This window comes from Gambusia affinis, linkage group LG13, assembly GCF_019740435.1.
Source record: "Gambusia affinis linkage group LG13, SWU_Gaff_1.0, whole genome shotgun sequence".
NCBI classification, from domain to species: Eukaryota; Metazoa; Chordata; class Actinopteri; order Cyprinodontiformes; family Poeciliidae; genus Gambusia; species Gambusia affinis.
In genome coordinates, this window is record NC_057880.1 from 16,915,369 (window position 1) to 16,939,931 (window position 24,563).

Here is a 24,563-nt window from a genome sequence, read left to right on the forward strand (position 1 = left end):
TGTGTGTGTGTGTGTGTGTGTGTGTGCCCACAAAAACTGCTGCACTACCATATTTAATTACAGATTCTTCAGTGAAATCTTTGAAAGTAAATCAGTTAAATTCAGGAGCACCTTCAGAGCTGTCAATAGTATTTTCATCAAAAGTCCAAGTGTTGTTTCATTAGGAGAATTGTACTCCTTCTAGCGTATAAAGTTTACCAGAAAGAAATTTCAGGATATTTCTTTTTTTATGTATATGATAAAAATAATTAATATTTATTTTACTTGACCTCTTAGTTGTTGTGATATATAGGTGTAAGAATTCTATTGGATAAATGAATAAAAAGGCAAGTGCATCTTTAGTGATGTTATATTTTTTAGTATAAAAAATACAGTTTATTCAGATTTACCATCAACTAACTTTGTAAGAATGAACAGATGGGTTTCCAGTCTGCATAATTTACACTTGCAGTAAACACTGATCAAATGTTACTCTCTCCAGTTTTTCTACCTCTCTTGTTTGTGGTCTTCTCTCTCGAAATTCTTAAATTTAACTCCTAAATGTTAGCACAAGGTAACATGGATGAAAATGCATTTTGGTTGTGGTTCTTCAACTCTCAACAAAAAAGATTTTACAAAAGTGCTTCTTGTTTACAAAGATATCACATATTTGCTCCAATTTAAGAATATTGATTGCAGTTGAGTTGTTCATTTCTAACATCATCTTTGTTTTGAGGCTGAGCCCAAACACAAGTTTTCCCATTAATCACAATCGATGTAGTTTTTTTTTTTTTTTTCTTTTCCTTGTGATCATCCTTTTTCAAGAAACCTGCAGAAAGTCTCCCTACCAAAGAAATTACAACATAAATCAATATGTGGTGGACTGTTCATTATTAGTCTTTTCTGCAGCTGTGTTCTTGTGATTTATTTGATTTCTTGACCCAACACTTGTATATGATTTAGAACAATATGTAGGCGAGACACTAGAATAAAAGACAGGATGTAGCCGGTCCCTGTGGTTTATCAGTGAGCTTTGAAAATCAGATGATTAATGGGTTAAAACCACTATCCCCTGTGTCTCCACAAAGTTGAGCTTCATAAGACCAAATAAGACTGGAGGATGGATTATTTTTCTCGTCTGGTAATAATTTACAGTAATCTACTCTTAGTGACTTAAAATTCCCAAATATATTTATTTGCAGCAAAATAACAATGAAGATTATGTTATATGATAGAAGTGGGTCATATGGTCATAGACATATAAACACATTGTGTAAATTAATAAACAGTTAGATATTTTTTCATTTGTCAATATATACTCAATGAACATGGGTAGAATTTTGTAATTTTATTTTTAGTGTTCATACTAAATTAAATTAAGTTAAATAAATATATGTGCTCCATGATCTATCTCAAATCAATTCTGAAGAGTTCATTCTTATTTAACAATAATAATAGATGTTTAAAGAATCAAGTAAATTTCTATATTTCTCAGTTTAAGATATAGAAATTATGAAATAAAATCAGAAAAAAACAGACTAAAGTTCTTACTAATGGTTTAGTGCAGAAAGAGAAATAAAAACAAAGTAAAAAATGTAATACTACAAGCTTTTTTTACAGGCTAACCTAGGAAAATTTTATGACAAGACAATTAAACCATCAATTCTACTGAATGACTGCCACTCTGAGTTCTCATGTCTCCAGGTAACTGAAGGGCAACCTAAAAGGCAAGACCATTCGAAGCTTGAGGAACCACCTCTGATCTTGTAGCAGAACTGAATGAAGGCAGCCAAGGAATGAACTTTGGTTCAGATAACAGTGAAAGCTCACCGACTGTCGTTCTGACTGGCAGGTTACTCAGACTGGAGGCTATTGGTTCAGGTTGGTTTCGATAAATTTCTCAGTCGTTTTTCTCTTTGGATTTCGAGCTGGGTTGGACACAAAAAGAACATTTCATGAAGAGAGTTGCAAAGGGATGGTGGATACACATTCAAGGCATAGAAGAAAAAACCTTTGCAGGAACATTAGACAAAAATTAGACATAAGATGTTTAATTAAACTACAAAATGTTCTCCTTTCTAATTGAGTTTGAGAAATCCAGCAGCTCACTGTTAGCCAGCACCTTCAAGGAAAGCGTTATAACAATGTGCTGATAAATCAGTCAGAAAGTTGACTCAAAATAAAATGAAATACGTCACATAAGAAAGCCAAGAATAAAAATAGGCTTTATTATTTTCTTCAAAAAATATTCTCATTAAGACAAAAACTCTCATTGTGACAGTGGCTGTTTTCACATTCAAGGTTTTAAACATTTATCCATTCTAAAATAATTTCTTATTTCTGGTGTTTCATCCACTACAAATCCAACAGGTTGAAATTGGTTCAGTCTTCAACAGAAAACCTTTGCTATTATATTTTAAAAGACCTGATTGCAATCTGTTTATTTGGAAAATAACTGAATGTATGAGAAAAGGAACAATAAAAATAATGTGAATAAATGTATGTTCTCCACCTAAACTGATCACCCCTTTACTGTTGAGTACTCATGCGGCAAATTCTGATACCCAAACCGGCCTTTTACTGCAATTAGCTCATATTCCATTTTTAAAGCTAATGTGTTATTTAAAGCTCCTGTTGACACCTGAGAAACCAGAATTCTGAGTATGTGCATGTGATGTAGTATCGCTTTGCAGATACACCTCCTATGGGAAAAGGGGAGTGTAGGCTACTCTGTGTTATCTTGTGGGTAATTCAAGTGGATACATGATGTTCGGCTGTAGAGTGAAGTGTAAAAGAAAGCGGAGTTGAGCAACACTGATAGAACATGATATCCTCTGCACAAGAGGATCTCTGACGGTGTACTATGATATCCCCACACTATGGAGCAGTGTTTTATTTATTCGGAGTGTAATGGACATGCTAATTTGTTTTCGTTTTTAAGACTCAGTGTCAGTAAGGGTAGTCTTCCACCACGCTGAAGATGGTGGCGTATCGCTGAGTGGATGGAAAGTCACAAAAGGCATTTCCTGCTGTAACCTCCCTGGCATTTGTAGGCCAGCACTCAAGATATCTGTGTTACTTACAGATCTTGTTTCACAGAGCTTTAAAGATTCATTGCCCACAAGAGCAAAATCTTGCCTCAAACTAATACAAATATTTAGTGTATCTTCAGTTTTGATGTTGAATAACTTCTATCTGGTTTGGTAGCTCTATCTGGAAATGGCAAACTTCTCTGCAGTGATTGGAATTTGAAATGGTTTTACTTCTTATGAGACAAGTTTTCTGACCCGCAGATGCTCTGCCTGGTAAAAGTTCTGAGTAAACATAATTAGGCTGCATGTGTTCCTCCTTCCTTCCCCTGGCTCTTTGTTTGCTTGTGTTAGTTGTCTTCTGCTGGGGAGTTGCCAGATTGTCCTGTGGCCCCACAGTTTCGGGACTGACGAGACACAGACCAGTGTGTAATTAGCAGACGAGTGTGCACAGCTCCCCACAGTGTTCTGACCTCGTGCTGCAGGAACAACTGCCACCCAGCCAGACTCCAGCCTTTTCTTTATCAACTTTTTCCTCCTTAATGTCCCGCTGCAAATGTGTAGATGTCAACAATTTTCAACATGGGCTTACATTGCTTATCTGATCCTCAAATAATATATTTCACTTTATTATTGTTTAATTCAAACAGTTTCTAAGAGGTAACTGCATTGTGATTCATATGTTATAATCATGTGACATGAGGTTTTTCTTTGTTAATCTTATTAGTTTGCAAGATTAAAGAAAATTGGAGAATTGTCCATGATCATGATGATTTTTTTTTCTATTTATTCATAACTTTACATCATAACAAAATACAAAAAGAAAAATCTGGAGTGTTAAAAGGTAGAATACTTAGCATTCTATAATTCTTTAGGTAGAATACTTTTCAAAACAAATGCTATGTTACTTGCTGTTTCTTCACAGCATGCAAATTTAATTTTTTTTCTTCATATTGTGTCAAAAAAAGATAAAATATCTATTTTGTGAGGTTTATTGCTCATGAGTGTCAACTAGTCAACCCGCTAATTAAAAATTAACAAAAGTAATGATAAAAGCTTTTCCTGTTTTCATGCACTTCTCCTCTCCTCCTCACCTAGAAGTTGAATGCATACTGAACAAAGTCTTTCCAGATCTTTCCAGAGCAGCTACACTGACAGCACTGCAAGGCTTTACAGAGACAAACAGTGATCATAAAGCTTATAGCAGGGGTGGAGCAATAAAAGGTGTCACTGGCAATTAAATTGGACACAATAAACTATAAATTAAAGTTAAATGTATCTCCAAATAAATGTACAAAGCAAGAATCCAGGGCTTTTAAAATCTGGACGCTTCAAAAATTAGAAGGCTTGAATCTGATTCAAGAAACAAACAAAAGAAGGTTTTGTTGAAGGTGGCCAAATGAATGCTGCTAATAATCTTTGCATAGCACATGAAAACCAAAAAGAACTGTTTCTTACAATAAATTGTGCAACTGAGCACAGCTCCTGCATCTGTGGAAAACATTGCAAGTCTGTGTTTATTTGAAAATGTGTTTCAACATATTGGTAATATTTCTTTTAAAATGCTGCTGCAAAAAATGTGGAAAGGATTAGATCGACTATATTTATAAAGCATAAGATGTCTTGGTGCTTGTATCTTCTTGCGAATAGACTCATTTTTATTAGATACATCATGTTCTATTTCAATAATTCCAGTTATTAGGTGTGGAAGCGTTGATTTACGGATGTTATTTAACATAACAGAACTGGTGAATGTATTACATTGTTACATTTCAACATTGTCAACATTGGGGGTTTTTTTGTTGTTGTTTTGTTGAATTTCAAAATAATATAAAATAATATAAAGCCTAATATAAAGCCTATCAAAAAGTGAAGAGTAAAAAGTTCTTTTTCTCTCTCCTTAATCTTTAATTTCTGCCCCAGATCTCGTAATAACAATAAAATCCTAATGGAGAAATATTCTGCTCAGTCCCTGTGTGTGAATGATTTGACAGTCACCTTGTTCCTGACAGTCTGCGGGCTAAGGGAGCACTTTAACTCACAGTCTGATTAAATCATGGCATAGACTTTTCAGTATCCACAAATAGTAGCCATGTTATTGTATCGCCATCACTACTACACATGCAGTCGCACCATTGTAATCATGGCTTCTGTTTTCTGAATAGCAGTGGTTCATACAAGGCTTGCTGAGAAGCGGCAATGAATTAGTCACGTCTCTGGTAGCAAGACTTAATGTGATAAGAGTAGGTAATCATCCTCTGCAGATATATAATTCACTATTAATAGCCCATCTGACTCTAAATTTAACCATGACAAATTATTGGATTTCTAAGTCATTTTACAGGCTGCTCACACTCTCCATCTTTCCTACTCCTGCCCTAACATATTTTAAAGTGTTGGTGCCAATGGCCCAAATGTGTCACACCTAACAAGGCTTGCTGCAAATTTAGCCTGTCAATATGTGTCAGGCCTCATTCATCAGCTATAACTCTTCATCTGAGCTGTCCTTCTACTTTCACATTTCACCACCGGGAGGCTTGACTGCTCCCTGAGCCTGCATAGTTCAGTCCCACCCTGAGGTTCCCTGCTTCAAGGTTCAAAGGCAATGACAAGCAGTGTCCTTGCTAAACCAAAGTGCAGCATGGGGAGACAGGGAAACGGAACGGGGGGCAGACACGTCGTAGCCAGCAGATTGTGAATCACACTGCGGAACTGGGTGGCATGTGATTGACATTATCTGATCTTTTGAGTCGCTGAGAATGTTATACTCGCATGTGATTGTACGCTGTGTGACAATATGCTGACATGCAATTACACAGGATGTTTTCTGCAGCATTAAAAAACAAAACAACTTCGAAACTACAAGTAAGAATACCATGTGAGAATGTGTTGTAAATTTTCAGAAGCTGAAGGGTGTTTTAACAATTTTTTGTTCTGGCTGGTCAAAATGAAACTCAAGTGAGGAAATCTGCTGAACAGACTGGCCTTGATATATAGTATAGGTTTTGTGGTTTATTTATCACTGTTTATGAGTGTAAAGTTGAGGGAATCACTTTGATCTTTGAAAAGTGCTTTCAATATGTGTTTGCCCGATTTATGGAATGATAAGCATTACCAGTGATGCAGTTCCCTATGAAATCATTTATACCACCTGAACTTCTTTAAATCAAATTAAAACCACAAACTTCAATGTATATTTTCAGTAATATTTTGAGGCAAAAAGTATTCTTTTTGAACTTTTTTCCTTGTTTGTTAAACTGGTAAGTGTTTAGGACACAATCCCCCCCTTACTATGGATTTCAGCTTTGCATAGTTTATTCTCAGAATAAAGACAACTGTTCAGTGACACCAAAAGCAAAGAACATAACAAAGAAATCTGTAATGAAGAGGTGGAGGAGTTAAAATTTCTCTAAGATTATTAAACAGTCTTATCAATTCTGAACATGTTATTGAGCACACACAAAACCTCCCTCCAAATATTTTAGTTTGTGGCTGAATATTTTTTCATGACGCTGAATGCTTTTGTAATAGTCAATAAAGTGGTAGTAGCTTTCAATGTTCCTGAAATAAGCATTTCCCCTCAGTTTACGTTACTGAATTCAAAGTATGGTTTTGTATCCTTCTATGTAAAGAACATCTATAACTAAATCCTTTTACCTTCTCATTTCCAAACTTCCAGCTAAGTATGAGCTACACGATATTGTCTTTTATTTTGATCTCTGCAGATCGGTTCACGAGTAGGAATACAGTTTACATTTGTCTTTAAAATTGTGTAAAAAGGCAGGTGGCACACAGGAAAGTCCTGCACAAAAGATGAAAGTGGTTTTATAATATGTGTTCAAAACTAGCTGGTAGTTTGATGTAAAAATACAGCTTCCTCATTGTCAGTTCTCTGACATCAGTGGCATGCATTTGATTAACTTTTGTACAAATGTAGAAAGGGGGCAGGAAGTACTTTTTATATATTTCTTATTTTTCTCCTCCCTTTTTGTTCTGGAATTATTTTCCAGGTATGAGATGGGATGCTTCTTCTGTAATTAGTTGGTATATCCTGCTCTTTTATTCTCCCCGCTTGTTTTATTTTTTATAGTGTTGTTGTCTTTTCATAGAATGCACCACATAATTGTAGGTGCATTGCACTGCCTGCCAGCCTTGAAGTTATAATGAGGTCTCTGCAAAGACAACAGAGAATCACAGGCTATTTTATCCTATTTTCTGGATGGAAGGTTGTGGGGAAGTGGCATGAAGGGGGCCTCTGTTTGTATTGAAACTGACAGAGGGGGGTAGCTTTGGAAGCATAAAGTAATGAGTCTTCTGAATATCACATACCAGGCATATTTTAGCTGTGACATTCATTTAGACAGAAAAAATAGATATGAAGTAAATGCTTCCCACTCCCTCTTTGCTTCCCCCTTTCTTTCTTTCAAAACCCAGAAAGCAGGATATTGCCAGTTTTGAAGTCTACTGTTTTATGGTAACGCTGCTTATATAGCAATAAAATGGATTTATCTAAAAGATTGAAAAAGAAACACGGCACACCAATCTAGAAATCCAAAATGTGTTTACCGTGCTTATATTAATTTATCCTGGTGTCAAAAGGTATCTCCTTCTTTTCCGTAGTACTTTTTGTTGACAACCTGCTCTGCAGTCACCAAACAATGTTATCATACCTGTCTGCTGTTAATGCTTCAGAGCTTTTATATGATATAGCACGTTTGTGTTTATTTTAGGGCCCGCCACATTTAATAGCTCCAAACTGCCTGCCAGCTGTTTGACAGTGTGACAGTCATCAGACATGCTTCATTTCTCGACATACTGTAAATACCAGTTAATGGTCCTCTACTGCACTGGAGCATGTGTTGAAAAATTACCTCCATGCATAGTTGATCTCATTTTAACTGACCTTCAGGTTTTGTCACAAACATGATGGATGGCAAATAGGTTGGGTGTCAAATAGTTAAAAATGAATTTAGCGGCATGTGATGAAGATGCTGCAAATTCATGCTATGGTCTTCCTACACAGGGGGATGAAGGCCTGGCTGAAAACCCAGGGCTCCCTGTAAGTTCAAACCGTTTCATTTACATCTCATTATGCTACTTTGTGTATGTAAGGTCATTCAACACAACTTTGAGGTTGTAGTGGACACACAAAAGTATGACCTGAAATGGTTAGATAGAGCTTTGAAAACATCTCGGCACTTTGGCAGATCAGGAACTGGTTGTGGAGTTAAAAAATCTGGTGATGGGAAGTGAGGCGCCAGCTGAGGTGGCTCTGTGTCACAGTACCGTTGCCTTGGAAGAGTTCAAGCAAGGAGCAGACAGGAAAAGGGGCTCATAAGGCCTTCTCACTCGGGCCAAAAAGGATAGGGATGAGCAGCCAGGCGGGAAGAGTTCAGCTCCAAAGCCCTGAGCGAGAGGTGGAGAGTGACAGGTAGTTACTGGCTGTTTCTTACATGGGTAAAATGTCCTCTCTCTGGGCTGGTGCCTGCTTCTGCACACCTAATGTATTTTTCACCCTTGTAATTAGACTGACTTGTGTTGTTACTCTGGTCATGTAAAATTTAACAGTTGACATAGTTCAGTGAGCATACACTGATATTGGTTGTTCATATCCCTTGAACTTTTCCACATTCTGTCATATTATAACCATCAACTTCAGTTTGTTTTAATAGGATTTCATGTGGTATATAAACATAAGTAACTGCATATTTGTGAAGTGGAGAAAAGAAAAGGATAAGTGATTTACGTATATTTTTGCAAATAAAAACCTGAGATTCCGGCATGCATTGTATCCACCTCTCAATTTTTAGCTACCTTTGCCGGTTTTTATTGTAACATAATTCAGGCACAGTTAGGTTGAACTGAAAGTGTCTCTGAAAAATATTTTCAAGGTTTGCCAGTTGGATTTAGTTCTGGACTGGTAAGAGTCTGAGAAGTTTTCCAGCTTGTTAGTTTTTAATATTTTTTTGGAATTGGAATTGCTCTAAACACTGAACCTTGTACTTACTAATGATGTGACTTCTGAAGGCAATTGGTTTTCTTTGAAGGTATCAGGAAACTAAATATGCATGCTGTCACACTGGCACACAGATTCGTATTTAAAACAAATTGAAAAATTCTTAGTTGCACCACTTTGTGTTGGTCTGTAACATAAAATTCCAAGATGCATTGAAGTTTGTGGATGTAATGTGACTTTCATTTGAAATCTGAGAGTATGAGGCAGTATGAAAACTTTTGCAAGGCATTTGATATGTATCCGTATGTTCCCATCAACACTTTTAACAAATGTGTGGACACGGATGCAAAAAGTAAATGCTCTCAATAGATTCAGATCAGAGAGTTGAAGGCTGTTGCAGATTAAAGGTGTTCTGTGGGTGGGTAGTTAATTATGTGCACATCATGAGGGGATCAGCCTATCATTCTAAATCAACACTGCAGGGATATATGAAAAAAAAAAAAAAACACAGTCCCTCTGCTGATGACTTGCTCCTTTTATGTCGCCAAAATGCTTACGATTTCCACAGACCTCTGCCACCATTCATTAGCTGCACTCTCATGCTAATTTTATTTAACAAGCAAAGTAACAAGCATTCCCTGACAGGCAAATGCAGTTTTAGCTAACTTTCTCACATTACGGCAGTAAATGAGTTGGTGAGCCTAAGCAGAAAATGTTGAAGGTAGGCTATTAAAATGCTGACTTGCTGTTATTGCAGTTGTATTGTATTGCTTGTTGCTTGAGGTCAAACCGAGCGCACGATCTGACTAGAGGAGCATATGATGATTTATTAACAAAACAACTGCTGAAAGACTGAGGCATATTTAATTTAAAGCATCACAGGTCACAGCTGTCTTTTTCTTCATAGATGAATCAGCAAAATCTTTTGGGTTGTCTGCCATCTTGTGCTGTTTCTTTCATTCTCCCTCATTACTTTGCACAAGGCAGCTGACTCACGTGAAACGTTTTATAAGGGTGTATTTGGGAAATCAGCCGTGTGTGTGTGTGTGTGACTTTTGCCCACTGAAAGAATCAAGAATTGTCTAGCAGAAATTGGAAAGTGGACACAAGAAGTTCATGGTCTTGTATTTACTCTGCAGCCTGGGGGGTTGATGACTCTGCATTCTCTCCCAAGCTCATACCCAGCAAGGTGTGAGGAGAGACTGCTATAGACTTGGCTCTCTTCATATCATCCTGGTGTCAAAAATGACCTCATTAGCCTTTATGTTATTTGCATGTGATAATGTCAATATTTTTATCTGAATAAAAGCATCTTAATTGTTAATATTTACTTAAAATTTTAGGCTAGAAATTACTGCCTCAAGGTTTAAACTAGTGTCCTACAAAAACATTCATACCATTTAAACATTTCCATGTTTTGAAAATGCTAAGATTTATGCCATTCCATTGTAGCTCTGCTTGCATGTTTAAGGTTGCTGTTTCACATAAAGCGGAACTCCTGCTCCAGTTTTTAGTCTTTTGTAGCATCTGACAGATTTTCCTCTTGGATTTTCCTCAATCTAACTTGCCATAAAATTTTACCAGCTTCTTTGGCCTTGCTCAAGAAAATTATGCCCTCAACATAATGCTGCCACCAACATATTTCTCAATGAAGATGGTATATTTAGAATCATGTAACGTGTTAGTTTCCCACCAGAATCCAGTTTTTTATTTATTTTTGTTTTGCATAGAGGCAAAAAGGTTTACCTTTGGTGTCTTCTGAAATAACATTTTGATGAAATTTCATCCTAAATTTGGCTGGGGAATAGATGATCAACTAAAATGAGGTCTGATGGTTTTCAGTTTTACAATGTCCTGTTTTTTGTTGCCCTTTTCAGAGGATGGAGTGAACAGCGATTAATGTGATGTTCAAAATAGTGGATATTGTTCTATATCTAATCCAACTTTGAACTTTGCTACATTTTCTTCCAAACTGAGTTGCAATTTTCTTTTGTCTTGTATTACTAAAAACAAATTATTGTCAGTTGTTTAATTTAGGAATTTCAGAGTAAAAGGAATAAGATTTGATTTTTGTGTAATACTTATTCATATTAAGTTTTTGAAAAGTATTATTTTTTCTTTATTTCAGCCCACTGTGTGCAAATCCACACATTCGGTGGGTGTACAAACCACATACAATGGGTTCTCACAGCACATACAGAATTTGTTAGTGTGCATCATTGTAACATGACAAGATGTGGAGAATTTTTAGTGGCATGAATACTTTTGCAATGCACTTTTTCTTAGTTGTTTTCAAATTTTGTTATCTTGTAAATAACAACTTTTAATTTAACTCTTTCAGGGCCCTCGAGGAGATAAAGGAGAAAAGGTAAAATCAAGATCCACACTTTAAAAAAAAAAAAAACATGCCAACAAGTGATTGTTTTTCTTGCTGAACAAAGTTCTCCTGGCATGCTTTGTCTTCCAGCCATATACAACTATTAGGTTGGACAAAATACTACTGAAGCACCATATGCACTCTCTTTAACAAGAACATGAACTCAGAATACACCTTGATTAGGTTGCTAATAGTTTTTTGTTTTTTTTTTGCATCTGGATACTTTATAGAGTAATGGAATGAAGCCCTGATCAACTGAGGCTGCAAATTGCCTATTAGGGAGATATTGGAGAAGTCACCTAGAAGCTATTCAAGTATTTAAACTGCAACTTTACATACTCCTTCCTACCTATGCACTTAATTTTAACCAAACTAATTCTTTTGTTATTTGCTGAGTTAAGTTGAATCTTAATGTTACAAATAAACTCCTTTGGTCTGCTGACAACTTGCGTTGCAGACATCAGCTCGTGTCACGAGATGCAAAACAAAGTCTCTGTGGATTGCTAAATATAGCATCTAATTCTCTATAATACATGTCCTCCCCCTAGGGATCAGCTGGAGAGCCGGGTCAGCCAGGCAAAGAGGGCAAGAGGGTGAGTAAACAGCGACAGTTAACCAGTTGTGTGGCCTGAGTTGATCTTGCAATGACTGGGAGGTCTTGGCCTGCAGGAACAGCTACTGAGTGGCTGTTGTTGTATGTGACCCTTCGTGGCAGTGGGCCTAAAAAAACAGGGACGAGTCCGTGAGGGCATGCTGTATGACAATTAATGAATGGGATCCATGGTCAAAGGGTCATGCACACACTCACAGTATGACTGGCAGCACACATGGTGACATCCCAGTGGGTAGCTCTGTTGGGTAGTATTAAGTTTCTAAAAGCTCGATTTGGAATAGACACAATGTCCGTGACTGATTCAATGGCTATATAATGTCATGTTTATTTATTTGTCACTTCTTAATGTAGGAAACGTGCTGGATTGCTAAATGATGTCTAGATGACAGACACAGTGCCTCAAGTTCATGACTTAGATTTGAGTTGCATTTAAGCTACAAAGACTTCAGACTTGGCTTAGAGTCTCTCTCTAAAGATTTCCGACTCTACTCAGACTCAAATTCTGAGCCTTAAGTCTTATAAACAATCTTTATCCAGTCTACGGTGTCAAGGTAAGTGCAGATGGTTTGAGTAAATATTTTTTTCTTGTCTCCTCTGAGTTAGATTATGGCATAAATAAAAGCTTGGTCATCATGGTTACACTGCACAGATTACATACAGTTTAGGACCAAGCCATTCGCACACCTGCTATCAGAAACAACCACAAAGTTTGTTTCTGATTCCTTACATCAAAAAATGCGATGTCTAAAATTATTTATGGAATAATCATTGGAAAATTTTCATTGTCAATGCAGCCATAAGCCCTTCTTGTTGATCAGCTTTTTGAATTTTTTCAATGGCATTTTGAGAATTTATTTATGGTTATGAGCTCCAAGTCTTCACCCAAATTCTTTGTTCCCTCCACAGATTTTCATCCAGATTTAAGTCAGGACTTTGACTGGACCACTCCAAAACTCTGATATCATTTCTAGTGAAAATAAAAAGTTGGTTTAATTAGATTAGTTTGAATATAAATGTACCTTAGGTGTGAATACTTTTTAGCTTAACTGTGTGGCTTCTCTGCAATCATTCTGGATCATTTGTCAGTAAAATACTTTAATGATTGCTTCTAAGTTTATCTGATTTATTTAATGATACCGTCAAGCAAGTATTCACAGTGAGTCTGAGCTCTTACAGAAATGCACCCATTATCCTGTTAAAGGTTACTTTTGATTTATTTCCCTGGGACTTTCAAGGACTCTATAGGCAGTAGCATCATAATTCTGAGCACAAACCATGTCTTTAATAACTTTTGGGCATTTTGAAAATACCTCTGCAAGTTTGTGAAACAGACATTATTACAAATTAATCAAATTTGAACAAGGTAGGTGATTGTTATCTATTCTATTAATATTAATAGAGTGAACATGAAGTTATGGTGGCAGGTAGATTATTTTTGTTTGACCTAACAGCAGTCAAGAATTTAGGGATGGGGTGGAAAATGTCTTTCTAAAATAATAAAAATTGAGCTCTGTAGTTTTGGTTGTCCTACATAGTATGGTTATAAAACAGAAGAAAATATTGCTGCAAAATATAAAATCCACATGAGAGCTTTAGCGCAACCGCAAGTAGGTCAGGGAGATATTCATTTTATATCAAGCAAATATAAAATGAACTTCATGAATTCAATGGCAGCCGACTCAAACCATGTAGATATGTGTTTGTCATGAATTTTGCCCTTCTTAATCAGAAAATGTCTCTTAACATTGTGTTGAATCATCAGCTGTGCTTTTTTTCCCCTCAATGGATCATTTCACTGAATGAAGTTACTGAATCTGTTGTAGCTGAAGTTATTCCCATTGAAAATAAGTGAGTGCAGATGTTTTGATACTATTGTCTCCACATCATTAGTCATATTGCTTTTTAAGACATAACCCTGCCTGAGAAGAGGCTGGGATATACAGAAGCTGTGCTTTAGAGGCAGGATGTTCTGAAATACATCTTGATGATGAAATTCAAAGCATAACTGCATGAAAGGAGACAGAATGCTGCTCTTACTAATGTTGTACCCTCTTGGTTTCCTTTTTATTTTACTATACATATTTCTTTGAAGAGTTGATAGGTAAATAGCTACAAGGCATTTAAGAGTCAATTCCAGATTTTGTTCGGTTGTTGCTGCTGAAGACACAGTTCTGATCTATTAATACCTCATCTTTGATGGTTGGCTGACTTTGTCGTGACTGTTAATGTACTAAGGTTTCTGCTTATTCTTAGCTCCAAGAGTCACATGGAGTCCAGTTTGTTGACCACTGTGTGTTTCTGCAGTCTGACAACCTATTTTAGGAAGGAGGGGGCACGTATCATTATCAGAGCCTCTCACCCAATTAGCAATTCTTGGCCATGCCTGCATCTTATTGGTTTTACAAAGAGCTACAGCTGCTATACAAATGATGCAGAAATGCTTGATGCAGAAGGACTGCTCTATATCCTTCATGGAATAGCCGGGAGTGAAAAGCTTTCACAAAGTCTTAGATTCAAGCCTGACCATCTCTCAAACTGTCCGCTTTAATTTATTGTTGAGCAAAATACGACCACTCTAAGCCATCTAGATTTACTTCAAGGAGATGTGGAGGACATTGTAGTGGGGGAAAAGAGGAATGATGCCATTTTCTCGGATCCTTCTCCAAAGCTTAAAGCAACATATGCAACAGAGAATATCAAGGGTAATCACCCAAACCCATCTGCAACCTTGTAACTAATATCCACAGAATCTTGATCTTGTCTTATTACCTTGATCGATGTCTGGTCAAGTTTGTCAGGGTGACAACCATGACAAGTAATTAATGGGAATGTGTCCCCACATTGCACATTTCCATTAGTGATAATGTGAATGTGCTTGGTTCTGTCTAATCTGGGCAGCATTGACACAGAATGGTAGGCCAAGAGTAGGACTCTGGGATTCAGAGGCCCATTATAGCCAATCAAAAGGGACGGGGATCACTGGTAAAAATCATATGTGCCCTGTGCTGTCTATGGTGAGCTGAAATGTTCATCACACTCAGTAATGATGTTCTAAGCTCAGTGTTGTCATTGTACGCTGGCTCTGTTCCATACTGATGGCGGAGGTGAAAGACAAGCATGCTAAACAGTTTTTGTTTAGTCACTTGGAAAGCCAAGTATTAGGTATGCCCATTCAGGGTGAATGGCAGAGAAGTGCCTGTCTGCATCACAACAGTCTGAGCATATTAAAGTTCTGTACACATACAAAAGTAATGTGCGTTTTGTGCCAGCGAGTATTACAAAAGTGACAAATTGCATAATTTTACTCGCTCAAAATAGGACTGAAAACCTACACAGTGCACACACTGCTTCCTTAATACTGAAGTACATGGGAATGCCTCTACGGGCTTGGTTTATTCATGTTGTGCCAAGACTTCCCAGCATACACTGCTTCTGTAGCAGTGAGTGGGTTCAGTATAGTCACTGGGATCATACCCAAGAATGTTAGCAGGTTCCTCCTGGATTATGAATCACTTTGAAAATTCCCATTACCAGAGCATATATTGGACCTTTAGCATTAAGCTTTATTTGCTGGGTTTTATTAAGATGCAATAATGTTCTAATAACACTTTACCTAAAGCATTCAAAATATTATCTTATTTCTCTAAAGGAGCTTCTGACCTATTGCTTAAGAAGTCAGCAAATTCACATCTCTCTAAGCTGAGGTTCATTGCAATGTGAGGTGTTTGCTGACATGTTCCCCTTTTGAATATTTTAATGACAAAACACACACACAAAGTCATTCTGCCTTTTCACAAACTAGGTGCTTTGCTTTAAAATGAGTAGGTTGTAATTATTAATGATTAGTGTCATAGCAGCAGACTACGCTCAGTTCAGGTTTTTCAAAGAGATGAGGCACATCTAACCAGGTCACATCACACTGGCAGGCAAGGCAGGATGAGCAAAAGCCAAAGCTTCTCTTTTAATTCTGTTCCACAGTGATTGTCAATGTAAAGAGTACACCGAGACTTAAGACTGTTCAAACAAAAACCCAGATTTTTTCAACCAAATCTATAAATTACCATATTCTATAATATTACTTGTTTTAAGATTGATTTCATTTAATTCTTATCCTAACTTCAGACATACAGTACAGACCAAATGTTTGGACACACTTTCTAATTGAATTCAATGAGAAGGTGTGTCCAAACTTTTGGTCTGTACTGTATTTTAAAATCAAAATGGTAAAAAATAATATGTGGTCTTGGTGCATGGTAACTTCTGCTTTCATTCTCTATGCAGAAATGATTCCATATTTTGAGAATCACATATGTATGTGTTAAAACCCAAGAACTGGCTGAACTTGCAGAGTGTTATTGACATGAATGTACGTCTGAAACCCCTCTCTAAATAGTCTCTTCTTTGTCAAGGTGCCATAGAATTATGCTTTGGACAATGTACACAGTTGACAGATGAGCTGCACAGCCTCTTATTAGACTATGGGCTAGAGACAATGAAAAAAAACAGACAAGAAGGAAGGAGCTTCTGTTCTGCTTATAGACATAATTCTTCAAATTAATGATGAAGCTAAGGCCTTTTCCTTTTCATCCATTTAATTCCTAATATATTCAGATTTAACTAACTTTTTTTTTTTTTTACTTTAAAAGGACATACAGCTTATTACAGTTGGTAAATAAGTAGCTGGGTTTTTGGATAGTGGCTGCTCAATGAGATCCATGGAGGTGACTTTTGCGAGATTTTGCGGTGTGTTCAGTCTGCTGTGAATAACTCACATTCTTTGCTGCAGAGTTTTTATTGAGTAAGTCGTGACATTTTCCATTATTACGACTGTCCAACTGTTTCTGAATACCTTGTGTTTGTTTCACAAAATAATAAAGGTTAAAAGGCCTAGAATATGTTGCTATCTAGGTAATACAAAACACAGAGGAAGAAGCCACTAAAGGTCAGCTGAAATGTGGGAGGAAACGTTTCCTACAAAAATGTGCCACATCAATGATAGTAATGAAAGAATCCCACCAGATTATTGATGGCTATTGGAAAAACATTGCAGAGAGGGACTGTGAGAAATGACAGGCTTTTGATTTTACTAACAGGTGATTTATCCTGTGTGAAATCAGCTCTCCTTTTTCTGTCTTCCTGCATTAGAGCCACCATGGTTACTAATTATAGTGTCCAACACAGCAATTACTCACTTCCAAGTCACTATGTGCTTTCACGTCTATTGTTCCCTTTGAAATTATATATGACTAAATGTGAAAAAGATTTTTAAGGCAATGTTTTTTTTTCACAGAGATATGGTGGCAATGAGTACAAATATTGCACTGGAAGAGAAATACATGTGAATTTAATATAGCCTCATGTGGGAGCCAATCCAAGGTTGTATGGGGCCCTAAGCAGAATTTCATATCAGGGCCCACTTCCAGTTAAGCATTTATTATATGCTCAAAGTCAAGAAGGATGGGAAAAGTTTGTGTTTTTGTTCACATGCAACAAAGACAAAATAGGAGTTTAACCTTTGGAGGATGGAGGGAATGCATTTATTCAAATCTGTGGTAATATATTCTAGAAATACATTTTAAACATTGTCCGGCATCGTCTCCATTGAAAAAAAGGGAAAATACTTTGCGGTGTAAGCGTTATGATAACTCAACTTTTGTGGGGGTTCCACTCAACAAGTACTTTTGTTAAACCATTCCTGCATGAATTCAAGTACTCTGAGGCCCTTAGGCCAGTAGGAGGTATTGAACAGTCACAGAATATGCCCTTAACTTCAACTGGTTCTACCTCATGTTGTATTAGTGGTTACTTCAGCACAAATGCTTCAGTAAATATAGTAATCTAGACCAGTCATACACATAGAGACTTAGAGACCTTTAAACCACCTCATCAGAGGTGATCTAAAGATTGTTCTTTCAGTCAATTTTAATATAAAACAACTGTGTGTTTCTGAACTTCACTTGTAGTTAATTGACATACATGTGCTGCCACTATTTTAAAATGATTTCCTAGAAATATTCCTCATTAATTTACATCACAAACAGTTGATCAGAAACACTCTGTTATTCCCTTGTGTCTGAAAATCTTAGAATTTGAGTAATGTCAACAGCAGCTGTTGAGGCTCTTTGAAGTTGCATCGATTTGATCTGTCAAAACAGTAGGGAAGATATCCTGTCTCATGCCTGCTTGGTGACTGGACTGGTCTACTTCTTGACAGAAGAGAGAGGTAATTTCCATCTTTGGGAGAAAATTGGGATGTTTACATTTTTCTTGTGTGCTCTGAAGTGAATGACAGAGACAGCTTTCTATATGTCCTAACCTCAGCACTGGTTTCCACCCCCCCTGTATTCACCACTTTTTCTCTTTTAATCAGACATTTCAAAAGTTGTTTGCCCTGTAGATACAAATTAAAGTAAGTGTGGACTCCAAAGCAGTATGTCTTTGTAAACTTAAGAGATTTATTTTTCTCTTGTGTCAAAAAAAAAAAGAAAATGAAAGTTTAACTTGGCACCATTATCATATGGGTGCTTTCGTGGTTGGCTTTCTGTGGTTTCTCAGTGGTCAAGGCATTAGTGTCAGATGTGATATAATAACACTCATCTACCCCAAACCTAATGCTACGTATCCTCATTGTACAGTTAATACATGTTGTCATTTAACCTAATTTGAAAAAGTATGCCACTCTCTGCAAATCACATGCATGCTCTAACTATAATGTAGATGCCTCTCCTCTGCAGGATGGAGCAAATGCTTTGAGATAATTGAGGCAGCACAGTATGGATGACATTCATATCATATCTAATGCACTTGACTGAGATTAATTTCAATGATCTACGCATCTGTGGAGACGAGCGAGGGCTTTGGCAGTGATGGGGTGGGAGTAATGGCTGTAGTCCGGGAGCAATGGAACATTTGGCAGCGACTTCTTACACTATAGGTGGAAGCAGATCTGAACCGTCGCTGTTGCAGGCTGTTGACCTCTATCAGAGCACCTGCGGTGCAAGATTATTAAGTAACGAGTCCCTGGTGAGAATACCAGCCTTCCTGCCAGACGTTCGCCATGGGAGATTGCTGTTGATTTTGGTGATACAGTAAATGCATAAAATAACAGCACCTTGATTGGAGCCAGATTCTGTTTTTTTCCCTACTGTCTAATTAAGGATGCTGTATAATGATGATCTACATGTTTTTTTTTATGTACTTATTTATTTTATTTATACTTAGTTTATAAACACAAGAAGGTAAACTAGGATTCATATTTACAATGAAAATAACACGTCTATGTCATATTATATACAAATTAAATACAGTCACACAAACATTACAACATTACTGGTTTTCTAGTGCGTTCAAACTATTATTGCAACAATTGCTATTATGTTTGTGGAATAACCGAGAAATTTTTTATTTTTTTTTCCTTTGGTGAGGAGGACCCTACTCTTCTTAGTAGTTTTTTTTATTTTTTTATTTTTTTAACGCAGCCACAAAGGAAGGTGTTGGAGCATGGCTTGTTCAAGGTCAACAAACAACATTTCAATTCGCTTTCAGTCTGATTAGGCCACTTTAAAACCTTCATTTTGCTTTCATTCACCTCAAAGAGGTGAACTTGGGTCACTGACCTTCTGCCTTAACTAAATTCACCTCAATTTAATGCAGCAAACTGCAAGACATTCTCTACTAGGGGCAAAGCAGCTCCAAACCAACACACTGCCACTACAATGTTTGACTCTATGTATGAAGGTGAGATGGATATTGATGAAGAAAATCTTTGTGTTCTCATTAGTCAGCAGTGGTTTTAACCTGGGAAATTTCACATGAGTATCACTTTTGCCCAGTCATATATAATAGATAACAAATACTTAGGATTAGCGTTAGGGTTCGATGGATGGATGGACGGATGGACAGATTGATAGATGGATGGATCGATCAATCTTAATCCTGGCAATAACCCAGCTAGGAGACAACAAACCAAAAATAAATGTCAGTTGGAGTTAATTTATAATTTAAAAAGTTGTAACTACGTTTCCATATGCAGCCAATTACTCAGGTATTCTATGGCTTATAATTATTTTTATTATCCAAAACATTTAGCTGTTGCAAAAAGGCACAAACTGAAAAATATGTAAGAGGGCAAAACTTTTTCATTGCACTATATGTTTTACTCTTGTTTTTCAGTAGAAATAGTTGTGTAACAGCCCATTACTATACAAACAGCATGCTTTTTAAAGCAGTGTTTAAAGGCAGCTGCATGATGTAGATGTGTAGTTACAGTTTTGGCTTGACCTGCAGAAGCTCAATGACAGAGAAACACAGAGAGAAGAATTTACAGGTCAGCAGGGCTCACAGCTGAGACTTTAAGGCAGGATTTTACACCCTTTGTGATTTTACAAGCAGGCAGAAGACTCATTAACCCTTTGCAGAACAAAGTAGAATAGGTTATTCTCCCCCTTTCTACACACATTCACATTGAGGAAAATCAGAGAGGCATGCTTTTGACACCTGTATTACACTACGAGGTAACACATTTGCCCAGAGCACAAGGCAATTAATCTTGTCAATGTCAAGTGCATTGGGAGAGAGGATGAAACAAAGATTTGACCTGATTGGCTATGAAAAGGTCTCTCATTTGGGCCCTGTTGGGAGAGCAGAGGGTTACAGGGGAAAGCGTTTGGCACATGCAAGGACAGATGCATAAAGCTTTGATTTATCTGTCTGACTCTCGTCCCTCCCAGTGAGACACAATTTTGTTACATCTATGAGTGTCCAGAATAAACATGCATTAATTGGCCAATTAATTACAGGGATGAATACAGAAGGCAAGACTTTAATTGGGCCACTTTTATTGCACCTTGGTCTGTGGCTTTTCTCAATTTTCTGTGTATTTATGTTTGTGTGTGTGACTAAGTCGATGTGTGTTAGTTTAGGTGTGAAAAACTGATGCTCAACAAGGGGTAATGTAGGTCAACACACCCTTTGAGTATTACATAGACCTGTTGTAGCTAGCCCAAACACAGCCCCTCACTCACAAATCTACAGTCATTTTTCATGAGCTAATTTTACCACAGGAGGCAATGTATGGATTTGTCAGAATCCCATGTCAAACATGATAGGGCAAACAAAACTGATTTTGAAATGTGCTGATATGTAAGAAATGACCAAAGTATTAATCAATCAGAACTAAGTTACCCTAAGCTGTTGGACAATGCTCAAAGAATACTCCAGAAGTAGTTAACCCGGCCTGAGCCCGTAGACATTGTGTCTGGACCCGATTCGACCAGACTACCGTAATTCATTTTAATTAGAGGCATGAGTCCAAAATAAACCCAACATATCATTTTAATTAAGATTTTACTGCTTTTGGTCTTAGACCATTTTGTCGCTTGTTGTAACTGCAGGGTGAGTCAAGTGCAAATCATCTGGGATGTGAGATTGATAGGAGCAGAGAAGGGTGGGACCGCTTGCGTATTTATTTAGCATTATGCTGTGCTAAGTCTAATTAACTTCTGCACCTTACTTTCTTTCTTTCCTCAACAGGGTAAGTTGCCTACTCCCACCTACTTAGTAGGTAGATTAATATGACTTTATATCATGCATTCCTGTCCATTTTTTCTGTGCAGGATGGATTACAGGCTTATTAAACATGACACAGACGCCTGACTTGAGCCCACATCAAGCAAATAACATTAAAAAGTGTTAAATAACATTGGGCCTGACCCGGACCAATTTTGGGTCATACCTTTAAATTTTAAACCTAAAATAGGTAAAACATAAATTGGTAGTACATGAGTAAGTAATGTGCAATTAGGTAAATAAGCTTACATGGAAGAAAGGAAGGAAGAAAAGAATGAAAAGTCCAGATGAGACTGTAAAAATGTGTGGGATGGAGAGAAAGAGGCAGTAAGGAAAGGAGGGACAAATAATGAACTGGTGAGAAAATAATAAAAACATAAATAGCTAAAGAAGTACATAATAACAAGTAATAAAAAGGGGAAAGTTGCACTTGAGCAAGTCCTTAAAAAATAACTAATAGAATGCTTCTATATAAAATGCAGAATATAATTAACAACTTGTCCATAAGTGTCTGGGAACCCCACATGTTTTATATTTACCTTTTTTTTTTTTCTAAACAGCTTTAAAGCTACCAAGGTCAGCTCTATCAGAGAGTCATGTGTCCAACACGGTCTGGTAAGCAAAACTGATTTAATGAAATATGTCAACATGCAGGAGGTGACTAGGCACAATTTTACTCACTCAAACTGTAGAAACCTCAATGGCTTCAAGCTGTTAGGAAAGCACAAGCAATACTTTCAGTCACTCTAAAGAGATTCCATGGTTTTAAAATCTGAATACCTTCAAACAGACATTTTTCATCCTTGATGCTTTGATTGGAGCGAACCCCAAGTAAGCTCAGTCTGTGTCAGTTGTTTTCCCCCAAGTCGGTCAAGGGAGAGAGGAAGACACGAAAAGCAGAGTGTTGCATGGGAATAGGAAGCTGGATGGGGGGAGAAGTAGCCCTGAACGCTGCAGAGCACAGAGGCGTGGTAGTGGGAGGCTGCATCACTTACAGCCATGTTACAGCCTGCCATCCATATTCTGATTTTTCACACTGTCATCCTGCCCTGCAACCAATTTAAATACATCCATCTGTGTCCACTTTAATGGAATGTAAGGGAGCAATGCATTGGCACTGGCCTGATATCATACATATGGTACTGTATAGGACATTTTTGTAATCTGTTTTGCTTGGTTATGTGAAGCGTGGGACTTGCTGTGGACCACAGACTACATAGAGCGAGCACCCTGTGGATTCCTGACCTTAAATATTTGGTTTGTAATATGAATCAGGGTTTATTCAAAGTGCATTTTCTCTTCAGTTGTTAGATATTGTGGACATAAAACACTCTGTATCTGTAAACACAGGATGGAAGCAATCTGGTGTGTATGAATAGTATGGCCAAAAGTCCAGATGAGACTGTAAAGCTGTGAAACAGCCAAGACTAATAACAGCATCCGTTTGGGAATGTGAACATTGAAAAAGCCTCACTGACCCAGTAAGGAGTCAATGCAATAGGCACCCAGCTTGCACTGAAACACTATGAAAGGCTGTGCAGACATTCAGCTGATGGGTGGGTATTGAGCTCATAGTTAAATATAGATTTATCATCACTTCCTCGCCACATAAAGATGCAAATTCATACAGTAAAGCAGCCTTCTTTCCACTCCTTAGGAGACGTTAAAGTCAATGAGCTCTTAAAACTCATAGCTGAAGATGTGGTAGAAACATGGCTGTTGTAAAGAGCTGTATTCAGGCTCCCTTAGGACCCGTGTGGCTCAGTTTCTATAGACATCTACTGTCTGTGCTTCCTGTGTTTGCCTTTGGCTTCAGTGTTTGCACACTGTGTACTAGTTATTAGCAGGAGGTTTGCTGAAAATGCTCTGTAATGATTATTTTAACCAGCACTGTGCTGCATTTTGTCGCTGTTTACCCTTGTACTATCACCTCTGTCCCCTACTATTGTGTGATGGCTGAAAAGACATGTAATGCTGAATGGAAATTATTTTCTCACTTTCAAACAGCTTCTTGTCTTGTGTTTGTTTCCTTCTTCTTATCTTTGTAGGCCCTCAAAAAAAAATCTCCTTTACAGTATTCAGTCTTTAATTGCCAGACTGCCTAATTAGGGATGTTACCCAACACACATCATACATTCATGCATTGAGGACATCCATCCTCTCTCAAAGAGAGCCTACAGTCTCTTCACTGGCTTTATATCCTCCAATGCACAAGATTTGTGATGAAACCAGTTTGCCATCTAGTGGCACTTGTGCAAATAACTATTTTGTTGTACAGGGTCCGTGATTGAGCCTCTGTGAGGGGGAGCCTTCATGGAACGCTTCAGCCAAGGGACTATAGGTGCAATCTTGGCCAGCTGAGCTGTGTCTTAAGTCGGCTGCAGTGTCAGGCATCTCTTTATACTTCCTTGAATATTTAGATGGCTGGGAGTTAAAGAGCGCATTGTGTGCCAGTCAGAATGGTGAAAAATGCTAAGCTGCATTTGAGACCCTGCCAGGCAGCTGTCGGCTTTGCCGTTCTCTTCCTGCCCCGGCCGCTCCTCTTAACCCTCAGTAAACAACTGGAACAAATCCTATTTTATTGCGGCTTTTACCAAGTGTGAGGGATCTCTGGAAGCTCCAGTGCCCAGGCTTTTTCAAAGATTGTGCAGTGTCCTAAGATGGCATTTAGGGAGCATACTCAGAAGTGGAAAATTTGCACTGTCTGCCCCTAATTGTGTCTTTAATAACAAACAGGTGCAGCCGTGCTCTGTGTAGTGCATTTTGTGCCTTTTCAAGCAAGTGGTATGATCTATATTTACCCCAGAAGCACTGATAGCAAATTTTAAAAAATGGCTTTGGTGAAGATTTTGACAATGCACACTATGCTGGGCTGTGTAAACATAGTCCTTTCACTAACTGATTATTAATGTACGGTATTATCATTAATGCCTAGACTGATTACTATGTACACACAAAAAAACATTGCTGTGTTATTATTTAACCCAAATGGTTGGTCTGTTATTATGGAACCGAGGCTGGGTAAATTCAAACATACATTGA

At 37.5% G+C, this 24,563-nt stretch overlaps 1 protein-coding gene across 5 annotated transcripts in view; it reads left to right on the top strand.

The window, feature by feature from the left end:
- LOC122842560 (collagen alpha-1(XIX) chain-like) overlaps nucleotides 1-24,563 on the top strand; it is a 128,542-nt gene that overhangs the window by 30,583 nt on the left and 73,396 nt on the right. For 4 of the 5 annotated variants that reach the window (XR_006372582.1, XM_044136543.1, XM_044136544.1 and 1 more), the window contains exons 11-13: nucleotides 8,032-8,067; nucleotides 11,306-11,332; nucleotides 11,890-11,934. Coding sequence is in view for 4 of the 5 variants with exons in the window: in XM_044136543.1 (XP_043992478.1) it covers nucleotides 8,032-8,067; nucleotides 11,306-11,332; nucleotides 11,890-11,934 (108 nt within the window). In the remaining variant the exon portion in view is untranslated. The remainder of the gene's footprint in view (nucleotides 1-8,031; nucleotides 8,068-11,305; nucleotides 11,333-11,889; nucleotides 11,935-24,563) is intronic. The other variant, XM_044136545.1, reaches the window with a different exon arrangement.